The following is a 23,836-nucleotide window of genomic DNA, read 5'->3' as shown; positions in this document are numbered from 1 at the left end:
CTGAGACCAGCCGGTGGATGGAACCAGGATGAACTGTGCCAGCAAGGACATCGAAAAGCCCTGGGGACTGGGGAGCCGGGAAGAAGGCTGATGTCCCTGGCCCACGACTGTAGGAATCGCCCCTCCTGCGGCACCGGAAGGAGGACTCGAAGCCTTGATCTCAGGGACCAGTGGAGGGTGGGGATGACAGAAGACATCCTACCAGGAATAGAATCAGCTCAGGAGGGCTGGGGAGTAGTCTCTGAGCGGGGCCGACTGAGGGACAGGGTCGGGTGGGACCCCTGCTTCCTGGGGGAGAGGGGCAGCTGCCACGGTCATTCTGGGGGTGACCTGACGCTGAAATCCACCCCTCAGTCTGACCATCTGCGCCGACAATGAAGACCAAGCTACAGTAGGTTGTTAGGAGGCAGGAGCCCACCAGTTCGTGGCCACGCTGTCTTCATCTGGCCTCCCCAGAGCCGAGCCCCGGCGTGGGAAACAGCAGGGAGCTGGCACTGGACCCGTGCGCTCCTCTCCTGGCAGCAGCCCAGGGGCGTCCAGCAGGGACCGGCGGTGGGGATGGGCCCTGCTCCCCGTCTGCGGAGGCAGAGTGCTCTGCCACCTCCCATCCTGGGGTTTGGGGCACCTAGTTGATACTGATGTGGATCTGGGAAGTGTGTGCCTGTGTGTGCGTGTATTTCCACTTGAGGGCTCAGGAGTTTGTGTTCCCAGTGCCCGCCCAGTCCTTTGTAGTTCACCTTCTGACTTCTTGCCAGCCCCTCCGTCTCGGACCGTGTGCAGTGTAGCAGTTAAGAGTAGAACCTGAAGCCACGCTTGCCCACTCTGGGGCTCAGTTTCTTCATCTGTAAAATGGGCCTACTAGCATCTCCCTCTAAGGGTTTTTAGGAGGGTCGGTTGTGGCAACATGTGTCAAGCACTTATTTAAAATGTTATAACAAGGCCTGGCACGTGCCTGGCGCATGGGAAGGGCTGGTAAAGGCCTATGAATGGCAACTGTTGTTATTATTATTAATGGGTGCCTTGTGGTTGTTTCTGGCTGGCTTGGGGAGGTTCTGTCTGCAGGCACAGCCTGTGAAATCTGGATCTGACTCTTGCTAAAAACATTCTCGCCCTCCCCCCGGTTCTGGGAGCTTGTAACTATTTGTAGCTGTTTTGCCTCTTTGGCCCTTGTATGGATCAGAGACTCCGTGTGTGTGGTGGAGGGGGGAGGCAGTGTGGAGGATGCTTCTGAATGACCCGCACCCCGCCCCCCACGCACAAGCGCACGCTTTGTCGCTGTCCCCGGTCTGTGGTGCTGAACCTGGGGGGTGGGCGGGAGGCTTGGGCGGCCTCATCCCCACCCCCCACCCCGCCCCCCGCCCCTCCTCTCTCCAGGCCCCTCCCTGCCTCGCGTGCTGGCCTCCCCCTCTCCCCGCCTCCTCCTCCTCCTCCTCCTCCTCCTCGCGCTCTCCCGCTCCTCCTCCTCCCTCGCAGCGCTCTCCCCCTCCCTCCTCCTCCCTCTCCAGCCGACTCCCCCTCCCCCGTGTCCCTCCCCCCTCCTCCTCCCCTCTCCTCCCTCTATCCCCTCTCCCTCCCCTCCTCCCTAGCGCTCCCTCTCAGTCTCCAGCTCATCTGTCTCTCTCTCTCTTTCTCTCTCTCTCTCTGCCGGGCGGAGTCGCCCACCACTGCCAGCCCAGTGCTTGGGGAACCGACTCGAGGCTGTAGCTGCAGGTAAGAGACCCCCAGTTGCGGGGGTGCTTGGGGGAAGGATAGTGTTACCCCAGGCGGGTGGAGGGGGGCGTTGGAGGAGCCAGGAGGAGCCGCTGCTTCCTGAGCTTGGTTACAGGGTAGGGGGCATATCCCGGGCGAGGGTACCAGGGCCCTAACGTGGAGGCGGGGCACCAGCAGCAGCCAACATCCTCAGCCCCTCTCGCGTTTCAGCGAGCCTGGAGGGCTGGGGAGGGGGTGCCTCCTGGGCACTGGGGATGAGAACACCCCACCCTGTCTGGGGCAGCTCCCCCACCTTCGCGGCCCCCGCCCCCGCCTTCCTGTGTCTGAGTCTCATCTCTCTGTGTCTCCACGTCTCTCAGGGGTCTCTGTCCTGCGAGTCTGGCTGCCTCCGAATCTGTTTCCCTGCCTCCCTCGGTCTCTCACTCTGTCTCCCTCTCGGTCTCGCTGCGCCTGGGTCTGTTCTGGCTTTTCTGTCTCTAAGCCCTCGGTTTCTTCTGCCTTCCTCTTTCACCATCTCTGTGTGTTTCTCGCTGTCTCTGTCTCTCTCTACCTTCTCGGCTTCCTCTGTGCCTCTGTCTCTCTCCATCAGTGTGGCTTCCTCTCTTCCCTGCCTCTCTCGTCTCCATCTCCGTCTCCAGACACCTGGCCTCTGTTTTCTCTGTCTCCCGGGAGCCAGTTAATGCTCCTCCTACACACCTTTGTCTCCACCCCTGGCAGGGGGAGACTTGGAGGAAGAAGATCCCCCCCCGCAGAGTGGGCTCCCCCAGAAAGCACGGAGTCCCCCGAACTCCTCTCCCCTCCTCAGCCGCACCCCCCCCCATCCTCCGGGCTGGCATCTGCCCATCCTCCCCTGAGGACTGAGCTCCTCTGTGCTCCCCTGCCTTGTTTCTGGGAGCCTGTGGCCAGTCCTGCCTGCAGTCTAACCTGCGCCGTTAGCTGTGGACAGCGAACCAGCCCTGTCTTCATCTAACCTCCTCGTTCGTCTTCACATTGACTTGGCCAGTCCTTCCTGCGGTCTAACTTCCATCCCTCTTCGGCTGTTGGTCCAATTCTTGTCTTGTTCTTTCTTTTGACAGTTCCTGAGCACCTTTCCTGCCCCAGGCACAGCTCCAGGCCAGTCCAGGCCAGAGGTGCCATTTCCCCTCCATCCCTCTCACAGTGCGCCAGCCTCAGACTGGCCTCCCCGTGGGGATGGAGCCCAAGAGCTTGCCCACCGCCTCTTGGGGACTCCGGGGGGGCCCTTCAGAGTCTGGAAATCCCTGGCCAATACTTCCTCTTCCTTCTCATTGAGAAGGGGCCCCAGAGAAAACAGGCGAGATGAGCAGTGTGGAGCTGAGCCTATAGCCCACGCTGTGACGGGGCGAGGTGTCCACATGCCCATGTGGGGCTCCAGGTGGGTTTTTAAAACCAGGGTAAGAGTCCCACCCCTCGAGGTTCCAGCTCTGCTCTGCCCCTGACTTGAAGCTGGCCAGGCTCTTTCTGGCTCCAGACCTCAGTTTATGCTTCAGTGTATGAAAGCCTGAACACCAACGTAGTGTGTGTGTGTGTGTGTGTGTGTGTGTGTGTGTACAATCTCCAGGCTGGGACATCCTGTGCAGGTGGGAGAGCCTGGGCAGTAAGTGTGCATGTTTAGAAGGCCGTGCCCCCCAACCTCCACAATCCCAGGGGCAGGCAGCTGGCACCCCCGCCCCCCACGCCTCCGCCGTGAGCACAGTCAGGAACCACCGCCAGCCGCATCAGAGGGAGGGACTGAAGGAGGGGGTCCCACAGGGCCTGTCAGCGCCCCCGCCCCCCCAGCTTGCAGGCCCACTCTGCAGATGCGGTCTCTGAGGCCCCAGCCCTCACACCCCAGGAGGTGTGTGAGGCAGAACTGGGGCACTCCCACTGACCCAGCTGGCCAGTGGCCCATGAGGGCAGGCAGGGATGCTCCCAGGAGATGGTGCCCGCCATCTGCCCTCCAGAGTCCCACCCCGGCCTTAACCTGATCCTTTTGCCCCTGGATTCTAAACCCAGCTTAGGTTTCAGGGCTGCTGGTAGAGCCAGAGACACAGCGGCAGAGGCCTCCAGCAGAGGGAAGACAGCTGTCCCCCCGTGACAGGGCTCAGACCTCTTGATGGTTCATTTCACAAATATTTATCTAATGCTTTCTCTCCCTGACCCACTCCTTCCCTAAGCTTCAGGGAGAGGAAACCAGGTTCTGCAGGAAAAGGCACTGAAGCAGCTGCTCTGCCTGGCGCTACGGCCAGGAGGGTGGGCCTCGGGCACCCACAGGCGGACCCTGGTCTCCCTTGAGGACCCAGGTGGGAGGGACAGGTGGTTAAACTTGAGGCGGGACTTCCCGGATCACGGCCCTCCTGAGGGAGGTGGGGTGGCTCCTGTAGAGGAATTCTGGGCTCCCAGGTGGCCCTGATTTCTCCTGAAAGCTGTGGGGGGCGGGAGGGAAGGAGAAGAGAGCGTGAGTCTTTGCTTTGGATCCTGGTGGGTTTGTAATTATGCCTAAGTCGTTGCTAATTAGGGGGCTGCTAATTAGATGTACCATTAGGGGCCTTGCCAAGGGAGCTAATTGTGTGGTGGTCCTTTAAGAATCACCCCTCTCCCCCCTGCCTACACACACACACACACACACACACACACACACACACACACTCACTCACACCCTCTCCTTCTCAGAGAAGTTCTGCCAACATTCTGCCTCCCTCCCCCGGAGGAGCCAGCTCCCAATTCGTGAGTACATGGGTATGTGTTGGGGGCAGGCTGTGGGTTAGACTCTAAGAAGAACTTTTTTTTGGCCATGCCTGCGGCATGCAGAAATGCCCAGGCCAGGGGTGGAGCTACACCACAGCAGTGACCTGGGCTACAGCAGGGACAATGCCAGCTCCTTTACCAGGGAACTCTCTGAGAAGAACTTTTCAGATAGAAATGGAAATTCCTGAGAGAACTAAGGCTGGCAGCCAGGCAAGGGGGCAGGGGGCAGGCAGTGGAGGCCCTGAGGTTCCTCCCTCCCTCTCTTGGTCCCAGTATTGATAGGCTACTGGGTTGCCATGGCAACAAAAGGATGGGTCCGGGGAACTGGCAGTCAGACCACTCTTAGAGAAACTGGGAGCTGAAGACTGGGTGCTGGGGGTGTTAGGCAAATATGTTGCCTATCTGAGGCCTGGTTCTCACATCTATTAAATAGCTGGGGCCGCCCCAGAGTGGGATGGTGTCCTCTGGAATAGAGTGGTCAGCGAAAGGGACACGGAGTGGAGAGCTGAGCAGAGGGAAGGGATGTGCGGGAAAGAGAGTCCCGGGAAGCGGCACGACAGGTGCATAGGGGCTGGCGTGTGAGGAACAAAGAGGAGGTCGTGCGGCTGGGCCAAATGAGGGAGGGGGAGAGGGAGAGAGAGGAGGCCGGGCGGGGGGCAGCCTTATGATCCAGGGAGGGGATTTTGGAGTTCTGAGTGAGACCCGAGCCATGGAAGGCTCTGAGCAGAGGGGAGGGATGTAAACTGATCTGCATTTTTTAAGAAAACCTAAACGCAGAAGGAGCCACTCACCCCAAGGCCAGAGGCAGGAAGAGAAGTCCTGACCCCCACCCCCACCCATGGGGCAAAAAGCTCAACCCGTGGCCTGATACGTCATACTTTCCAAGGAGCCATGCACTTGCCAGAAACCCAGGGATACTGGCAAGAGACACCTGCCACCACCTTAGGGAAGTGAGAGCCCCTCCACAGCCCCTCCCCAGCCCCATCTGAGACAGACAAACAAACACCCCAGCACCCACCACAATCCAAATCCCAAGCAGGAGCCCTCTGAGCACCAAGTAGGAAACCATAGGAATCACCAAACGAGTTTAGGGTCCCCCAGCCCCTTGCCTCACCCACCACCGTATTCAGTGTGAGTTCTTTTGTGCCTGGCTTCACTCTGCCATGGTACGTCTGTGAGATTCATCTGTGTTGTCGGGTGTATCAGTTACCCACGCCTTTTCAGAGCTGTATAATATTCCACCCTGTACTTCATGTTCTTGCTCCTAGGCATCTGGGTTGCTTTCAAGATGGGAACGATTATAAGTGAAGCTGCTGTGAATTTTTTATGTATGTGCCTTTTGGCAAACACACAATACTTCTCTTGGGTACCTACCTGGGAGCAGAATTGCTGAGTCCTAGGATGCATGATGTTCACCTGTAGTTTCCTGAAGTGGTTAGATGCCCATCGGCAGCACGTGGTGTCTTTATCTTTCGGTGTCTTTCTCTCTTGGTCTCTGCATGGCTCTCTCTGTGTCTCTGTGTCCCTGTGTCTTTTTCTTTTTTAATTTTATTGGAGTATAGTCGACTTACATTGTTACACGTCCCTCTGTCTTTGAATCTCTGTTTCTCTTTTTCTCCCCCAGTCCCCTTCCTTCCTCTTGAGTCCTCAGCTTCTCCCTCATCCCCTACCTTCAAAAAGCCTTGACTCCGGGAGTTCCCGTCGTGGCACAGTGGTTAGCAAATCCGACTAGGAACCGTGAGGTTGTGGCCTCGCTCAGTGGGTTAAGGATCCGGTGTTGCCATGAGCTGTGGTGTAGGCCACAGACGCGGCTTGGATCCCGCATTGCTGTGGCTGTGGTATGGGCCAGCAGCTGTATCTCCAACTGGACCCCTAGCCTGGGAACTCCATATGCCGCGAGTGCTGCCCTGGAAAAGGCAAAAAAAAAAGCCTCGACTCTGGAGCGATGGGGGTGGGGTGGGGGGCTGTGTGCTCCCCTCCCTCAGACTCCCTCCTCCTCCCCCACAGGACCCTGCCCCCTCCATGGCTCCCCTGGCCTTGGTGGGGTTTGCACTCCTCCTGGGGACTCCCCCGTGCTCAGGGGCGGCCACCCCGACCCCCTCCCTGCCACCGCCCCCAGCCAATAACAGTGATGCCAGCAGTACAGGGGGCTGCCAGGGCTCCAACCGCTGCCAGCCGGGGGTCCTGCTGCCCGTTTGGGAGCCCGATGACCCGTCGCTGGGGGACAAAGCCGCGCGGGCTGTGGTCTACTTCGTGGCCATGGTCTACATGTTCCTGGGCGTGTCCATCATCGCCGACCGCTTCATGGCATCCATCGAGGTCATCACGTCCAAGGAGAAGGAGATCACCATCACCAAGGCCAACGGCGAAACCAGCGTGGGCACCGTCCGCATCTGGAACGAGACTGTGTCCAACCTCACGCTCATGGCCCTGGGCTCCTCGGCCCCAGAGATCCTGCTGTCTGTCATCGAGGTCTGCGGCCACAACTTCCAGGCGGGCGAGCTGGGCCCGGGCACCATCGTGGGCAGCGCCGCCTTCAACATGTTTGTGGTCATCGCCGTGTGCATCTACGTCATCCCGGCCGGCGAAAGCCGCAAGATCAAGCACCTGCGAGTCTTCTTCGTCACGGCCTCTTGGAGCATCTTCGCCTACGTCTGGCTTTATCTCATCCTTGCTGTCTTTTCCCCCGGTGTGGTCCAGGTAAGCCAGGACCCCTGGCCGTTGCCTTGGCGCAGGTGTGTCAGCGAAACCCAGAGGGGTGGCTCCCGGGGCTCCAAGCGTCAATTCCTGTGTTTGCGGAACTGCGTGCTCACATCCGCGAGGGCCCGCCGGGTGTGGCTGTGCAGGTCGCCCACTGCACAAAGGCATCAGCCTGGAGGGGATAAGGTGGGGCTGGAATTCAGTGGGTGCTCCCCAGCCAGGTGTGGCCGGTGCTGCGGGCCCTGGAAAGGGCTGGTCTTCCCAGAGTGGGCTGCTGTCTTACAGCATGCCCATCCAGAAGCGGCATCCCTTAACTCTCGCAAGGGTGTCGTGTGTGTTGACAGAGGCTTTGCGAGTGCATGCTACACTCTAGCCAGGTGTTTGCCAGGTATGTTTACATGTTTTCCTCCACTCCCTCTCTTTTGCATAATTTATTCCCACTTTTGCAATAAGACATCCCTATTTGCATAATTCATGTTACAGTTGCCTAATCCAGCCTTGTGTTTTCTGACGTGCTGATTGATTTGGGTAACTTGGTGCAATTTGCATACTTTACCTGTGGACTTCGCTTAAGTACCTGCTCACATCTGTGGACACTCACTCTGTGTTCACCAGATACGCAGTCACGGTTTGCCTAATTCATTCACTATTTATAATTGATTTCTGATGTTAGGATAATTTATGCCACTTCACTGTAATTCGTAGTCACATCCAATCCAACATAGGTGTGAACTCAGCCCCCTGCAGAGACCACTTTGCATAATTTATTCCAAGAGTGAGACAAAATTTAGACCCACAGCTGCATGATTCACACCCCCCCCTCACATAATCATTTGCCTCTCTCTTTTATCCAGTGTCTTAGCCCGCACACGGCTTAGTTTCCCTTTAAAACATTTGCCTAATTTATTTCCCATGATCCCATGCATTTGCATAATTTATTCACGGGCCTGGCCTAACACGTTCATACACACCGCATCCTTCACACATGCATGTAATCTGCTCATGCGTATCTGTCGAGCCTGTCAGTGATAGTTCTTTCCAGGAAGAAAGTTAGAGGTATCGGATTTCTTTGCAGATGATGCGAAGGCAGAACTGCAGGCTTGGAAACCACAGTGAGGAAAGGGGGAGATGGTGGCACCAGAAGACAGGGATGAGAGAGGGAAAGAGACAGTTTCTACGATTGACTCACGATTGTAATGCTGAGTTTCCCAGCTGCCTCGGTGAAAAGTACAGAACGATGCTTCACATGGTCCTCAGGCACGATTCAAAAGGATGCTTTCCTACCTGGGTTTTCAAAGTGGTCCCAGGATTTACACCAAAACTGTGAACAGAATTTTAAATACCATGGGCGGGAAGTACGCAAGGGATGGAACAGGAGAGAGGGTGATTCCCCCTAAGAAGGAGCGGCGGAGCTGTAGGGGAGACGGTGGGAAGTGCCGCCGCTCTAGTGGAGATGTGGCTGCGAAGGATCCCTCTAGGAGTCACATGGGACTTATGAGACCTGTTCTGAAATAACCGAAAGAACCAGCATGAGATAAAGATGATGCTGGTTCCTTCTAGACGCATTCAGCCGGGCTCTGGGTTTTCTTCCAAAGTGCTGTGTGACCTCAGGCAAAACCCGTACGTTCTGGGCTTCAGTTTACACATGGGAACCATGGAAGGGGTTGGACCAAGACCATTGATTCCTGACCCTTCATAGCCAATCCTCTTTTTTTTTTTTTTGTATTTTTAGGGCAGTGCTTTAGAAGTTCCCAGGCCAGGGGTCTAATTGGATCTGTAGCCACCGGCCTACACCATAGCCACAGCAACGCCAGATCCAAGCCACGTCTGCAACCTACACCACAGCTTATGGCAACACTGGATCCTTAACCCACTGAGCAAGGCCAGGAATCCAACCTGTGTCCTACTGAATACGAGTTGGATTCATGACCATTGAGTCACAACAGGAACTCCCCAGTCCTTCCTTTTTATAACACATTCTGTTTTATTCCCTTTACTTTGCTGGTAGGAAATTTTTAGCTAAGAGGAGGGAGGTCTTGAAGCCTCGGAGTTTGGCGAGTGGACTCTGGAACCGGAGGCTGGAGTTCAGAGCCCATCTCCATTGTTTCTGAGCTGCGTCACCTTGGGCGGTTCCTTACCTGCTGCGTGCCTCAGTTTCCCCACCTGTAATCAGGGGGTCATGCTAGGACTGCCTTTAGAGGGCTGTATAAGGATTAACAGAATTGAGACACGGGGAGGGGCTTAGAACAGCCAGCCTGGACAGAGGAAATGGGACTTCCTCTTCTGATTAACAAACTTGCCAAACTGTTGGCTCCCCCCCAGAGTCAGTACAAGGCTTGGACTCCAGTATAAAGGGAAGTGTAATCCACCAGACAGTCTGCATTTCCACTGTAAATGCTTTGGCTCCGATACCTTCAAAGTCATGACCTTCAAGGAGCCACACGCTGGCACCTACTTACAGATAATGAAATATTCCACACACAGAGTCCAGCAGAGGAGCAGGTGCCACGAGATTAAAATTGAGCATATTCAGCGTACATTAAACCACACAGGAAAATACTTCACATGTAGATAAAAAAGAGTGGAGTCTAGGTGTTCCCATCATGGCGCATCAGAAACAAATCCGGCTGGTATCTATCCCTGAGGATGTGGGTTCTATTCCTGGCCTTGCTCAGCAGGTTAACGGTCCAGCGTTGCCATGAGTTGTGGTATAGGTCACAGATGAGGCTCAGATCCCTGGTTGCTATGGCTGTGGCTGTGGCCAGCAGCTGCAGCTCCGATTCAGCCCCTAGCCTGGGAACTTCCATATGCTAAAGGTGTGGAACTAAAAAGAAAAAAAAAAAAAAAAAAAAAGAGTGCTGTCTATGCTCCAATTATATAGCAGGGTATTTGCTGATGAGAACCTCCAGTGGGAGGAGTTGGTATTGTGGCTCAACGGTAACAAATGCATCTAGTATCCATGAGGACGCAGGTTCGATCCCTGGCTTTGCTCAGTAGGCTAAGGATCCAGTGTTGCCATGAGCTATAGTGTAGGTTGCAGACACCACTTGGATCCTGCGTTGCTGTAGCTGTGGTGTAGGCTGCCCGCTGCACCTCTGATTCCACCCCTAGCCTGGGAACTTCTATATGCTGCGGGTGCAGCCCTAAAAAGAAAAAAAAAAAAAAAAAAAAAAAAGAATCTCCAGTGGGAGATTGTGTAGTCCAGCAGGACGTGAGACAATCTTTATTTTTTTTCTTGCATTTGTAGGGCCACACCTGTGGCATATGGAAGTTCCCAGGCTAGGGGCTGAATCAGAGCTGCAGCTGCCAGCCTACACCACAGCCATACATGGGGTGAGAGCCTCATCTGCAACCTACACAGCAGCTCATGGCAATGCCAGACCCTTAACCCACTGAGCAAGGCCAGGGATCAAACCCGTATTCTCATGGATACTAGTTGGGTTCCTAACCTGATGAGCCACAATGAGAACTCCAGGGGACAATCTTATATTGTGTGGGACTTTCCCATGAGTCGCTCGAGGTCACCGGGCTGGAATGGTATCCCCTTCTCCCATTTTGGTGGCAGCCCATAAACACCCATAGATCTGTGATACCCTCCTGTTGGGGATTTTCTGTCCACTGAGACCTGGAGGTGTTCACTGCCCTCCCAGGGTGGGCAGGTCCATGAGCCCACTTTCAGGGGGCGCCCCAGGAGGAAGAGGTGACGCCTAGAAGCATCTTGTGTTTACCTGTAGGGCTGCAAGCAGAGCTCAGGTGTTTGAGATCTGCCTTCTGATGAAGACAGAATCCCCTGCAACGTATACAGTGACCGGTTCCCTGAACGCGGGGCAAGAGTTCATTTTACAGCTTGCGTGGAAAATTCAGCCTCTTTTTCACAAGCCTGCCTGTGGCTTTGGTGGCTTTCCTATTTCCACGCCTTGCCTTTTCTCTGAACCATCAGTCAACACAGCGACAAGGGGCTGTGCCAGTTGGAGCTTAAAGATATTTTCCCTAGCAGGCTCTTTTTAAAGATACCCCTGGGGCCCCCTGATTGTAAATACTCTTTCATCTTTTCTTCCTTATCTTCAAGGAGGAAGGTAACATAGGCGTCTTGACATGAATATTTCAAGGGGAACTGTCAAGTGTGGTGGAGGTTTCCTGTATGCGCCTGGGGCCTGTGCCAAAGCACAGGCAGACTGAGTACCAGGCCCCGGTGAGCCCAAGAGAATAGTCTAGTAATCCTAATAAAGGTACTAATAGGAAGGGCAATGTTAATTTCACATGTTGCCTGTTAATTTCACATGTTGCCTGTTAATTTCACGTTGCCTGTTAATTTCACATGTTGCCTATTTTCCAGCTGTCAGTAACCAACAAGGCTACCTGCAAGTGGTTCCCAAGCTCATTCAGTCTTGGGGGTGTCCCCCTTTGACAGACAAGAGACCTGGCCAGGCATTCCTCTTCTAGAACCAGGATCTAAACTCAGCCTCGCCTTTTCTCTCTGGGGAGGTAGCATGTACACGTGGGAACTCGTCTTATGAGGCTGTAAGACAGCGAGCCAAACTCATGCCACTTTTTAGAGTCAGGATCCTGTCCCTAAGGGCCAAACAATTCCTAAGGATGGAGAACCTGGCAAGGGCTATAGTCCCTGGGGCAGGGGAGGCGGGATTGGGGAGTTTGGGGAGGTGAGCCGAGAGCAGACCCTGGACGATGGGAGAGGTTTGGGGAAATGGATGCACCCCTGTGAGGAGGGGCGGAGGGGACATGGGGCAGAGGGGACATGGGGGCAGGGGGAAATAAATGATGGAGCCAGAGGCAAGAAGAGACACCAGCTCTGCCCCTGGACAGGGTGGGAGGGCAGGGTGGGGGCGTGTCTCTGACTTGGTGGTGGCTGAGGAGGTCAGGGGAGGAAGCTGGGTTCCTGGCACTTGGGCAGCTGGGTGTGGTTCTCAGCGTGACAAAAAGGTGGATGGATGATGGGTGAATGCCCAGGCCTGGAGGGAGAGAGGAGGGAGGCAGGAGGGGGGTGGGGCCTGCAAAGAATCTCCTAAGGGATAGAGATGGGTACCTACAAAAGATATAAAAGACAAGGAGACAAAGCCACAGGGGAAACAAGAAAGGAAGAGTCAGAGAAAGAAAGATAAAACACCAGCTGACATAGAGAATGAGACAGAGGCAGCAGAGAAAGGAGACAACGGCCTAGACAGACAGAAAGATGGGGAGAGACAGGGAGGAGCAGACTGAGCCTGAGAGGGACAGAAAGAGATGGGGCGGGGGGATAAGGGACGAGGGGAGAGACAGAGACAGAAAGCCCGATGGGGAGAGATGCTGGAGAGGGCCGCGGGGAGCGCCGGGTGGTGGCAGGGGCCCGGCGCCGGGAGCCGGTGGGCGAGCGCGCCCCCTCCCGGCGCGGCGGCCCTGACCCGCGCGGCCGCCCGCAGGTGTGGGAGGCGCTGCTGACCCTCGTCTTCTTCCCGGTGTGCGTGGTGTTCGCCTGGATGGCCGACAAGCGGCTCCTCTTCTACAAGTACGTGTACAAGCGCTACCGCACCGACCCGCGCAGCGGCATCATCATCGGCGCCGAGGGCGACCCCCCCAAGAGCATTGAGCTGGACGGCACGTTCGTGGGCGCCGAGGTGCCCGGCGAGGTGGGAGGCCTGGGCCCGGGCCCCGCCGAGGCCCGGGAGCTGGACGCCAGCCGTCGCGAAGTCATCCAGATCCTCAAGGACCTCAAACAGAAGCACCCGGACAAGGACCTGGAGCAGCTGGTGGGCATCGCCAACTACTATGCGTTGCTGCACCAGCAGAAGAGCCGCGCGTTCTACCGCATCCAGGCCACGCGGCTGATGACCGGCGCGGGCAACGTGCTGCGGCGACACGCCGTGGACGCCTCGCGCAGGGCCTCCCCGGCCGAGGGCCCGGGCGAGGACGAGGACGACGGCGCCAGCCGCATTTTCTTTGAGCCCTGCCTCTACCACTGCCTGGAGAACTGTGGCTCCGTGCTGCTGTCGGTCACCTGCCAGGGCGGCGAGGGCAACAGCACCTTCTACGTGGACTACCGCACCGAGGACGGCTCTGCCAAGGCCGGCTCCGACTACGAGTACAGGTGGGTCCCCGTGGGGCTCCCCAACCAGCCTTGGGTGGGTGAGCAGCAAGGGCTGGCTGTTCTCTGGTCATAGGTTCTGCCACTGAGCAGCCTCCAGGCTCGGAGATGTCCTGGTGACCTCGGGTGCCCGCCCGTACATGGCTATGGGCAGGTGTGCAGTAGTGGAGCAGTCATTCAGAGGGCCACACCTGTGGCAAGTTCCAGGGATGGAACCCACCCACGGCAGTCACCAGAGCTGTAGAAGGTGGGATCTTTAATGGCTAGGCCAGCAGGAAACTCCATTCATCAACTTTCCAGCCTCTATTTTGTACCAGACACTGTTCTGGGCTTTTGGCCCTCACTGCTGGAGTTCCTATAGGCAGCTGGGGAGTTCCCATAGTGGCACAGTAGAAACAAATCCTACTAGTATCCATGAGGATGTGGGTTCGATCCCTGGCCTCGCTCACCTGGTAGAACAGGTCCCACACAGACACCGTCATTAAAGTAACAGTGTTTATCATATACCTACTGTATGCCAGCGGTGAAAGGGGGAAACACAGCTAAGTCCCTACCCTCAGGCTGCAATGAGACTATAAATTATTAAACATAAAAACTAAACATAGGAATTCCTCTCATGGCTCAGGGATTAACCAACCCGACTGGCATCCATGAGGACCCAGGTTCAGTTCCTGGCCTCACTCAATGGGTTAAGGGTCCGCCGTTGCTCTGAGCTGTGGTGTACGTCAGACAGGGCTCAGATCTGGTGTTGCTGTGGCTGTGGTGTAGGCTGGCAGCCGTAGCTCTGATTCAACCCCTAGCCTGGGAACCTCCATATGCCACATGTGTGTCCCCCCCCCCGCTGCAAAAAAAAGGAATATAGTTGATTTACATGTTGTGTTAGTTTCAGGTGTACAGCAAAGTGACTCATATATATATATATACACACATACATACATACATATATACATATATACCAATTTTTTATTTTTCATTTTTTATTAAAAGTATAATTGATTTGCAGTGCTGCACCAATTTCTGCTGTCCAGACGAGTGACCCAGTTATACACACATATGCACTCCCTTTCTTATATTCTCCTCCATTGTGGTCTATCCCAAGAAACTGGATATAGTTCCCTGTGCTGTACAGTAGGACTTCATTTTTTTTTTTTTTTTGTCTTTTTGCCTTTTTCTAGGGCCACTCCCACGGCATATGGAGGTTCCCAGGCTAGGGAGCTGCAGCCACCAGCCTCCGCCAGAGCCACAGCAACTCGGGATCCGAGGCATGTCTGCGACCTACACCACAGCTCATGGCAACGCCAGATCCTTAACCCACTGAGCGCGGCCAGGGATCAAACCCGTGACCTCATGGTTCCCAGTCGGATTTGTTAACCACTGCACCACGACAGGAACTCCCTATCCATTCTTTTTTAGATTCTTTTCCATTATAGGCTATTATAAGACCTTGAGTAGAGTGCCCTGTGCTATACAGTAAATCTTTGTTGTTTATTTTGTATGTAGTAGTGCATATATGTTAATTCCAAGCTCCTAATTTATTTCTCTCCCCTGGCAACCATAGTTTCTCTGTGTTTTTTTTTCTTTCTTTCTTTTTTTGGCCTCACTGCAGCATATGGAGCTCCTGAGTCAGGAATCAGGTCTGTAGTTGTGACCTAAGCCGTAGCTGCAGCAGTGTTGGATCCTTAATCCACTGTGCTGGGCTGGGGATCAAACCTGCATCCCAGAGCTCCCAAGATGCTGCCGATCGATCCCACTGTGCCACAGCAGGACCTCCCATGAGTTTCTTTCCTGTGTCTGTCTCTTCATCACCCTTTGAGCAGACTTCTGATCTTGCTCAGCAATCTCTCCTGTGCCTGCTAGGGCCAGATGCTTTTTAAAGGGGCTCAACAGAAAACAGTAAACAAGGAGTTCCCGCCGTGGTGCAGCAGAAACGAATCTGACTAGCAACCATGAGGTTGCGGGTTCGATCCCTGGCCTCACTCAGTAGGTTAAGGATCCGGCGTTGCCGTGAGCTGTGGTGTAGGTCGAAGACCCGGCTCGGATCCTGCGTTGCTGTGGCTGTGATGTAGGCCGGCGGCTACAGCTCCCATTCGACCCCTAGGCTGGGAACCTCCATATGCCGTGGAAGTGGCCCTAAAAAGACAAAAAACAAACAGACACCAAAAAACCCCAAACAGTAAACAAGATGACTTCTGTGTCCTCATGCGTCCACAAAATTCTGTATGTATTTGTGGTTCTTCAGCCCACACCACACTCTTTCAAAGATTAAGATTTACAGTATGTTTTGTTCACTGACCTGCAAATCTCCATGGTCTCCTATAATAATAACACTTAGCATATGTTCTCCCTGTGCCAGAAATGGATCTGGGTGGGCAGTGGAGACCAGCAGTGAATAAAAGACATAAAGTCCTTGAGAGTTTCCAATGTGGCTCAGTGATAACGAACCCAACTGGTATCCTTGAGGACATGGGTTCCATCCCTGGCCTCGCTCCGTGGGTTGAGGATCTGGTGTTGCTGTGAACTGTGGTGTAGGTCGAATACACGGCTCGGATCCTGTGTTGCTGTGGCTGTGGGGTAGGCCGGCAGCTGCAGCTCCCATTCAGCCCCTAGCCTGGGAACCTCCACATGCCAAGGGTGTGGCCCTAGAAAGAAAAAAAAGAGAGAGAATACATGCAATACATGAAAATGTCAGGGAGCAGTAAGAGCGGTAAAGAAAAATGAAGCAGAGTACGAGAGGGCGCATGTGGAAGGCTGAGCTTTCCGCAGGTCCCGCCGGCTCAGTTGAGGCTGAACTGCTCACAGATGTCCGGCTCTGCCGTCACCAGCAGCTGGTCCTCATCTGCACACTCTTGTCTTTCCGGGGCTGAGGTCCTCGTTTCACAGACCCTCGGTTCTGCCGCTGTGCCTCTGCAGAGACCGCAGGTAGCTCGGGCTCCCCTCTCCCCCATCCTGTCTACATGGCTTCCCACTGCTTTGGACTTTGGTAGGTCTTTCCTTCCCCTTCTGTCAGTCCGGGATCCTTCCGTCTGCTGCCCTCTTCGGCGTTCCACTCAACCCACACTTCTGGTCTGCACCGCCCCCACCAAAGCCTGGAGCCTCTGCAGAAGTGAGTACAGGCATCACCTGCTGGGATCGGAGGCTGCCTTCTCCCCTGTAAATGACCTCAGGAAGGAGATGTTTGAAGTGAAGGAGTAAATGCTACTCAATGGTGGAACCTAAGAGCTGGGAAGAGTTGACACCTTCCTACCCGCCCCCGCTCTCCCAACACAAATGATATTCACAGGCCTGGCATCGCTTATCAAGGACTGGGAGGGAGGCCATGTAGGTCCCAGTCCGAGCTGAGCCCTGGCTCCTGTTCCTTCAGCGAGTCCATGCCTCAATCTGGGCAGGCTGGGCTGTCATGTATAGTTGTTGAGGTTGTGCACTGCATAAGAGCCACTTGTCCAAGAAATCTCTATACATGTAGTGGGCATTGTAGATTTCTGTGTTTAATATAACAGTTTCCAGATTCATGGAAATAGTGTCTTGAAGAAGGAAAGCCTTTTTCTAATTTGCCCACAGGTATCACGTGGGCTAGGGTGATCGGGTAGTCTCAGTTTCTGCAAATTAATAATCCTCGCTGAGAACCCCAAACTGCACAGCTCTTCCAAGGTTCTGAGATTTAAGCCCCTGTAGTTCCAACACACTAAGGGTCTAAAGTTCTAAGATTCCAGAATTCCCACACTTTGGTATTCTAGTCTGTAACCCAATCAGTCTTTGATTTGATGGTTCTAAGATTTTCATCTTCTCAGGTTTTGTGCATCCAGTGTTGGAGTGTGAGTCTTGCGAACCTAGCCGTCTATGATTCTGATACCTGGTTTCTAAATCCCCATGTTCTTTTTCTTCTCAACTTTTTATTTTGAAAAAATGTTACACCTACAGAAGGGCTGCTAATATAATCTGGCAAACTCTCATATAAACCTCACCCAGAAGTTCCCGTTGTGGTGCAGCAGAAATGAATCTGACTAGTATCCATGAGGATGTGGGTTCGATCCCTGGCCTGGCTCAGTGGGCGAAGGATCTGGTGTTGTCATGAGCTGTGGTGTAGGTCGCAGACATGGCTCTAATCCCTAGTTGCTGTGAGTGTGGTGTAGGCCGGCAGCTGTAGCTCTGATTCGACCCCTAGCCTGGGAACCTCCATATGTCACAGGTGCGGCCCTGAAAAAGGCAAAAAAAAAAAAAAAAAAAAAAAATTTCGCCCAGATTCACTAATTCTTCCTATTTTGTCCTGTGTGCATTCACTCTCTCTCTGTAATATATAATAATATTAATAACCACGGAGGTCTACGAGAGTGAGTTGCAGGCAGCCTGACCATCAACATACATAAGCGTGTGTCTGCTAAGAATAGCGACCTTCCCCTCACGTCATCACAGTACGATCATTTCACTCTGGTCATTCGATACTGAATCCATATTAGAAGCCAGTCTACAGTCCATGCAGTCCATGTTTGCATTTCCCCGGTTGTCCCAGTAACACCCTTTAACCCCCTTTATGGCTGTGTTTTCACTCCCCGCCTCTCTTCCCATCCGATCCAGAACCACCTGGCGCATTTGGTTGCCATGTCTCTTTGATCTCTGGCATCTGGATCCATTCCTCAGCCTTTTCATGGCTTTCGTGACCCCAACACTTTTTTTTTTTTTTTTGGTCTTTTTGATTTCTAGGGCCGCTCCTGTGGCACATTGAGGTTCCCAGGCTAGGGGTACGCCAGAACCACAGCAACGAAGGATCCGAGCTGCGTCTGCAACCTACACCACAGCTCACGGCAACGCCAGCTCCTTAACCCGCTGAGCAAGGCCAGGGGTCAAACCCGCAACCTCATGGTTCCTAGTCGGATTCGTTAACCACTGAGCCATGATGGGAACTCCGTGACCCCAACACTTTTGAAGATGACAGGCCATAGACCAGAGCAACCCTCAACCCGGGTTTGTCTACTATTTCCTCAGGATTCGATACAGGTGATGTCCGTGGCAGGAATCCGTGGGGGCGAAGCTGTGTCCTGGGTCCCTCGTAGCGGGAGGCACGTGGCACCCATGTGTTCCATTCCTGGTGACATTCCGGTTACCCGCTGCATAAAGATGGGGCTAAAATCCCAACAGTCTCCTCTCCCTTAAGGTTTCATTCCTAACATCTCATTGCTTTAGGATTTACCACTAAGCTAGTGCAAATATCACAAGCTAACTTTGGTTGTTTCCCCTAAAATAGTGTTTTCCTTGTATTAACTCCATCCTGGAACATGGCCAGGAGTAGACACTGTTATTAGCGCCGCTTCACAGATAAGGGAACCAAGGCATAGAGTCTGCAGAATCCCAACCGCCCAAGCTGACTCGGCTGGCACTGGCTGCGAACCAGCTTGGAGCAGGTGGGCCCACCCAGCTGGGCGCCTTGGCCACCATGGGCAGTGCCTCCTGAGCTGACGGCCGCCCTTCTTCCCTCCACTCCTCGGCGTTGTCATCCGCTTCTGCCCCTCCCACAGAGGGATGGGGGTAAATTATAGATTTGTGATGTTCGTTAACATCCCAGAACCATTTGGGGGGGGTGTCTTTTTGTCCTTTAAGGCCGCACCTGCGGCATATGGAGGTTCCCAGGCTATGGGTTGAATTGGGGCTGTAGCCGCCGGCCTACACCACAGCCACAGCAACTGGGGATCCCAGCCACGTCTGCCACCTACACCGCAGCTCACGGCAGCACTGGCTCCTTAACCCACTGAGTGAGGCCAGGGATCAAACCTGCATCCTCATGGATACTAGTCAGGTTTGCTAACCGCTGAGCCACGACGGGAACTCCTCCAGAACCATTTTTAAGTCTGTAGCCCTGTCAGGAAGAGCCCAGTCATCCTGTCCCTTCAGAATTTCACCCAGACATGTCACTGTCTCATCCCCCTCCCCCCATGATATAGTGCACTTGGTGTGTGCTTTAGAGACTTACACAAATGACACTTTTTTTTTTTTTCCTAAGCCAGTTCACCTCGGAGGCCTCCCACGGCTCCCATCTCACTTGGAATAAAGGCAAAGTCCTCACTGTGGCCCACTGAGGCCCCATGATCCCTGTCCCATCGGTGACCCCATCTCCCACCCTCTCCCCCTTGCTCCCTTGGATGCAGCCATGCTGGCCTCCCACCTGTTCCTCAAACCCTCTGGGGCCAGCTTCTGCCTCAGGACTTTTGCATTGGTTGTTCTCTTTATCGGGAACACTCTTCCCCAGATAGCTTCCACGTGGCTCCCTCCCTCAGGCCTTTGCTCAGATGTCACCTCTTCCAAATACTTTCCTTGACCGCTCTGACACAGCTGCTTCGCCTCACTCTCTACCCTTCATTTTTCTCCATAGCATCATCACCACCTAATGTAATAAATGTTTCATTATCCCTCTCCTGCTCTGGAACAGAAGCTCCACCAGGGCAGGGGTTTTTCTCTGATCAGGTTTTGCTGCTGTTTCTCCAACACTAACAAGAGTGCCTGGCACACGGCAGATGCTCAATAAATATTTGTGGAATGAAGGAGCTATGATTAAGTCACTAGATGCGTAATTGTCACTGTCATATGGCTCTCCCATGGGGTTGTGACCCCCCTGAGGACAGGGTTTGTTCACTGCTATGTTCCCAGCACTGCCCAGCCCAGGGTACAGAGCAGGTGCTCAGGGAGTGTATGCTGAATGACTTGATGATGCCAGGTTAAGGGGTGTGGACTTTCTCTTGGGGATACCTGGAAGCACAGAATGGTTATAAGAAGCATGACAAGGTCAATTCTGGGCCCTTACTTAAAGCATGGTCTGTGTACCAGAACCACATTCACCTCCCTTGGGAGCCACTGAGAAATGCAGTCTTGAAACCCAGGAGCTGCTGACCCAGAATCTGCATTTTAATCCCCAGGGGATTGCTTTGCACATTAAGGTTTGGGAAGCATGGCTGTGGAACACTCCAGGCTCCCTCTCCACCCTGGGACTTAGCATGTGCTGTTCCCTCTGCCTGGAGCTCTCCTGCCCACTAAATCTTCCCCTGCGAAGCCTGCCCTGCCCTCACTTCATCACCAACTGTTTAATACCGGCCCTCCTACTCCTCTTCGGATCCGTTGTGGGAGGGACCAACTCTGTCTTCTTCCTCTGCTGCACCTGCTGCCCCGAGAAGCCCGCGCTCATTTACCCTCTGTAGTGTCTGTTTAATGCCTGCCCTCCCTCATACTTGTGAGTTCTTCCTTGGTGCCCCCTCCTCAGGGAAGCCCACCCTGAGCCTCTGAACGACCTTCACCCCTTTCTTCCCCCCCCCTCCTCCACCGCAGTGAGGGCACGCTGGTGTTCAAGCCGGGCGAGACCCAGAAGGAGCTGCGGATCGGCATCATCGACGACGACATCTTTGAGGAGGACGAGCACTTCTTCGTGCGGCTGCTGAACCTGCGAGTGGGCGACGCGCAGGGCATGTTCGAACCCGACGGCGGCGGGCGGCCCAAGGGGCGTCTGGTGGCGCCGCTGCTGGCCACCGTCACCATCCTGGACGACGACCACGCGGGCATCTTCTCCTTCCAGGACCGCCTGCTGCACGTGAGCGAGTGCATGGGCACCGTGGATGTGCGCGTTGTGCGCAGCTCGGGTGCGCGCGGCACGGTGCGCCTCCCCTACCGCACGGTGGACGGCACGGCGCGCGGCGGCGGCGTGCACTACGAGGACGCGTGCGGCGAGCTCGAGTTTGGCGACGACGAGACCATGTGAGCGCGCGGGCGGGCCAGGGGGCGGGGCAGCGCCTTGTGGGGCGGAGCCTGGGGAATAGGCGTGGCCTGGGAGTGGGTGGGCCTCGGGCGGACGTGGGAAAGGGTGCGACCTTGGTGCAGCCGTGTCCTTGAAAGGCCTGGGGAGGTGGGGCAGGGCCCAGAGAGGGGGAGGGACAAGGGAGAGGAGGGAGGAAACTGGAGCGACGGGGCGTGGCCAAGGTGTTGGGAGGGGGCGTGGGCGGGGCCTGGGAGAACTGGGCCGTTTTGGGGTAGAGGAGGGTGGGATCCCAGCAGGAAAGGCCAAGCGAGGAGACGAAGTGGGATGGGGCCTGGTGAGAGGACCGTGGAGGGCTCAGTTGGTAGAATGGAGGAGTGTGTGCCCTGAGGGTGGCTAGGTGGGAAGACGTCTGTGGAACTAGAAGGCGAGTCTGTGGAATAGGGAAGAGGCGAGGCCCAAGAAGAAGGCTAGGGCCTGGGTAGGGGACGCCCGGAAAAGGACGGCGGAAGAGGGCGGGGTCCAAGATGGGGTGGGGGTCTGAGGAGGCGGGGAAGGGAAAGGCGTGGAGCTGCCGGGTAGAGGAAGGACCTGAGGAAATTGCTGGAGACCTAAGGCGAATGTGGGCGAGGCTTTGGGAAAAGACCGAGCTAGGAGGATGGGGGGCTAGGGAGAGCCACAGGGGAACTGGAGAGCTGGGATTTGGGGGGATGGGATGGAGTCTCAGGAGGTGAGCTGCATACACAGTCGTACATATGTAGACGCACGGACACAACCAACACGCACACACGAGCACATACAAACACACACAGTCCCAGGGGCAGGGCTGTTGTCAACGCCCAGACACCCGGCCGCCCCCTGACACAGATGCCCGAGTCTCTCCCGCCTGTGCCTGCAGCCTCACATCCCCCACCCGCCTGCCTGCCTGCCTGCCTGCCTGGGAGGCAGAAGGTGCCTCCCCTCCCTGGTCCGCTCCCTGCCGCCCCCGCACGCCCGTCTGTCTCCCTCCTCCGGCCGCCCACGCTCCTCCCACCGGGCAGCGCCCCCGCCGCGCTCCCCTTCCCTCCCCTCCTCCCAGCCTCTGCCGCTCGGCCTCCGGCGCTCGGTCTCTCCCCTCGCGTCTCGGCGTCCCGCTCCCCGCAGTCCCTTTCCGGGTTTCTGTCAATCTCCAGATCTCCGTCCCCAGGCACGCGCTCTCTGACTGGGTTGTATTTCAGTCCCGGACTCTCCATACCCTTCTCTCTTTCTCCCGCGCTCTCCGTCTGGCTTGAGTTGAGACCTTGGAGTGGGGGGCTGAGGGCACCAGTCCAGGCCCCATCTCTCACACCCACCAGGCAGAGGGATTGGGGGAAGGTGACTTTCTGCTGGTTCCAGCCCTTCTGGCCGTCTTCGCTGCGGGGCCCCACTGGCCCTCTCCTCCCCCACGAGGCTTCCCCAGTCTGGACACCCTCTGTCCCCCGCCCCCGGCCCAAGCTTCCAGCTGTGGCTTCTTCTCCTGAGACAGAGAACAGGAGGCTAATTAGCGTTTAGGGAAACACATCCTTTCTCTGACGGGCAGGCGCTAATTAGAGATGCTTCCAGGCAGCCGGGCTGGAGGGTTGGCCCCAGGCAGCATCCACACAGAGATGGGAGAGAGACACCCGGAGACGGGGTGGTGGGACCGAGAGTACAAGAGAAAGAGGGACAGGCACCCAGAGAGAGAGAGAGTCAGGGAGAGACGGCTCCAGAGTAACGGAGAGTCAGGGAGAGAAACAAGAGAGACAGAGAGCTGGAGAGAGACTGACGGAAACTTCGAGGTAGATCCTAATGTGGAAGGAAGCTGAGTGACAGGGTCCCATCAAGAGAAGGGAAAAGGGACTGGGAGACTGCAGTGGAGGCGATTAAAAGGAGCAAGATGCAGAGGTGATAAAGAGAGACATTCTTTTCACTGAGGAAACTCAGTGCTCAGTGGGACTCAGGGAAGGAAAGGTCCTTTTTTTTTTTTTTTTTTTTTTTTTTTTGTCTTTTGCCTTTTGTCTTTTTAGGGCCATGATCATGGCATATGGAGGTTCCCAGGCTAGGGGTCACATTGGAGCTGCAGCTACCTGCCTACACCACACCCACAGCCACGCCAGATCCGAGCCGCGTCTGCGACCTGCACCACAGCTCATGGCAACGGCAGATCCTTAACCTACTGAGCAAGGCCAGGGATCGAACCTGCAACCTCATGGTTCCTAGTCAGATTTGTTACCATTGAGCCACAAGGGGATCTGCTGGAAAGATCCTATTGATGCTGCGGAGACAAAAGAGTTTGAGTCAGCGAGAGAGAACGGGAGACAGGCTGAGGAAGAGACTGGGTGCGAAATCAGAGGTTGCAAGGAGTGGCCGTGTGTGGTTTCCAGGAAACAAGCGGGGTGGGCTCGAGGAGGACAAAATGCCAGGCTGGAGAGAACGGCTGTTGCTGTTGGTTTATTTGTTTATTTATTTATAGTGAACGATAGTTGATTTACAATATTGTGTTAGTTTCAAGTGTAGGACAAAGTGATTCAGTTACGTGCCTGTGTATTCTTTTTCAGATTCTTCTCTATTATTCATTGTTACAAGAGATTGAGTATATAGTTCCCTATGCTCCACAGCAAATCCTCGTAGTTATCTATTTTATATAGAGTGTTGTGTATCTGTTAATCCCATCCTCCTAAGGCTGCTTGCTTTGATCTCAGGAAGTCCTGCCCTTGTCTAACCTGAGTCCCTCTTGCTGTCTCCCGCTGGTTGGGTTTCTCCTCCTTCTGGGTCCTGGGTCCTCCTTCTGGCGTCCATCGTGGCGCCAGATGATGTGCTTGTCAGTCATGTGTGTCAGTGGATCATGGCGTGTCTGCGGGAGAGTGAGCGTTGGA

The 23,836-nt window shown here is 55.1% G+C and overlaps 1 protein-coding gene across 3 annotated transcripts in view; it reads left to right on the top strand.

The window, feature by feature from the left end:
• SLC8A2 (solute carrier family 8 member A2) overlaps positions 1,551-23,836 on the top strand; it is a 35,013-nt gene continuing 12,727 nt past the window's right edge. The window contains exons 1-6 of one of the 3 annotated variants that reach the window (XM_021094637.1): positions 1,551-1,710; positions 2,787-4,010; positions 4,381-4,434; positions 6,463-7,155; positions 12,573-13,237; positions 20,543-20,965. In XM_021094637.1, the coding sequence (XP_020950296.1) occupies positions 6,478-7,155; positions 12,573-13,237; positions 20,543-20,965 (1,766 nt within the window). In that variant the 5' untranslated portion in view covers positions 1,551-1,710; positions 2,787-4,010; positions 4,381-4,434; positions 6,463-6,477. Of the gene's footprint in view, positions 1,711-2,786; positions 4,011-4,380; positions 4,435-6,459; positions 7,156-12,572; positions 13,238-20,542; positions 20,966-23,836 lie in introns of those variants that run through there. The other 2 variants (XM_021094638.1, XM_021094639.1) reach the window with 2 other exon arrangements.

This window comes from Sus scrofa, chromosome 6 (genome assembly GCF_000003025.6).
Source record: "Sus scrofa isolate TJ Tabasco breed Duroc chromosome 6, Sscrofa11.1, whole genome shotgun sequence".
Taxonomy (NCBI): Eukaryota; Metazoa; Chordata; class Mammalia; order Artiodactyla; family Suidae; genus Sus; species Sus scrofa.
Note: the sequence above shows the minus strand (reverse complement) of the source record. Positions and strands in the feature narration are given on the sequence as shown.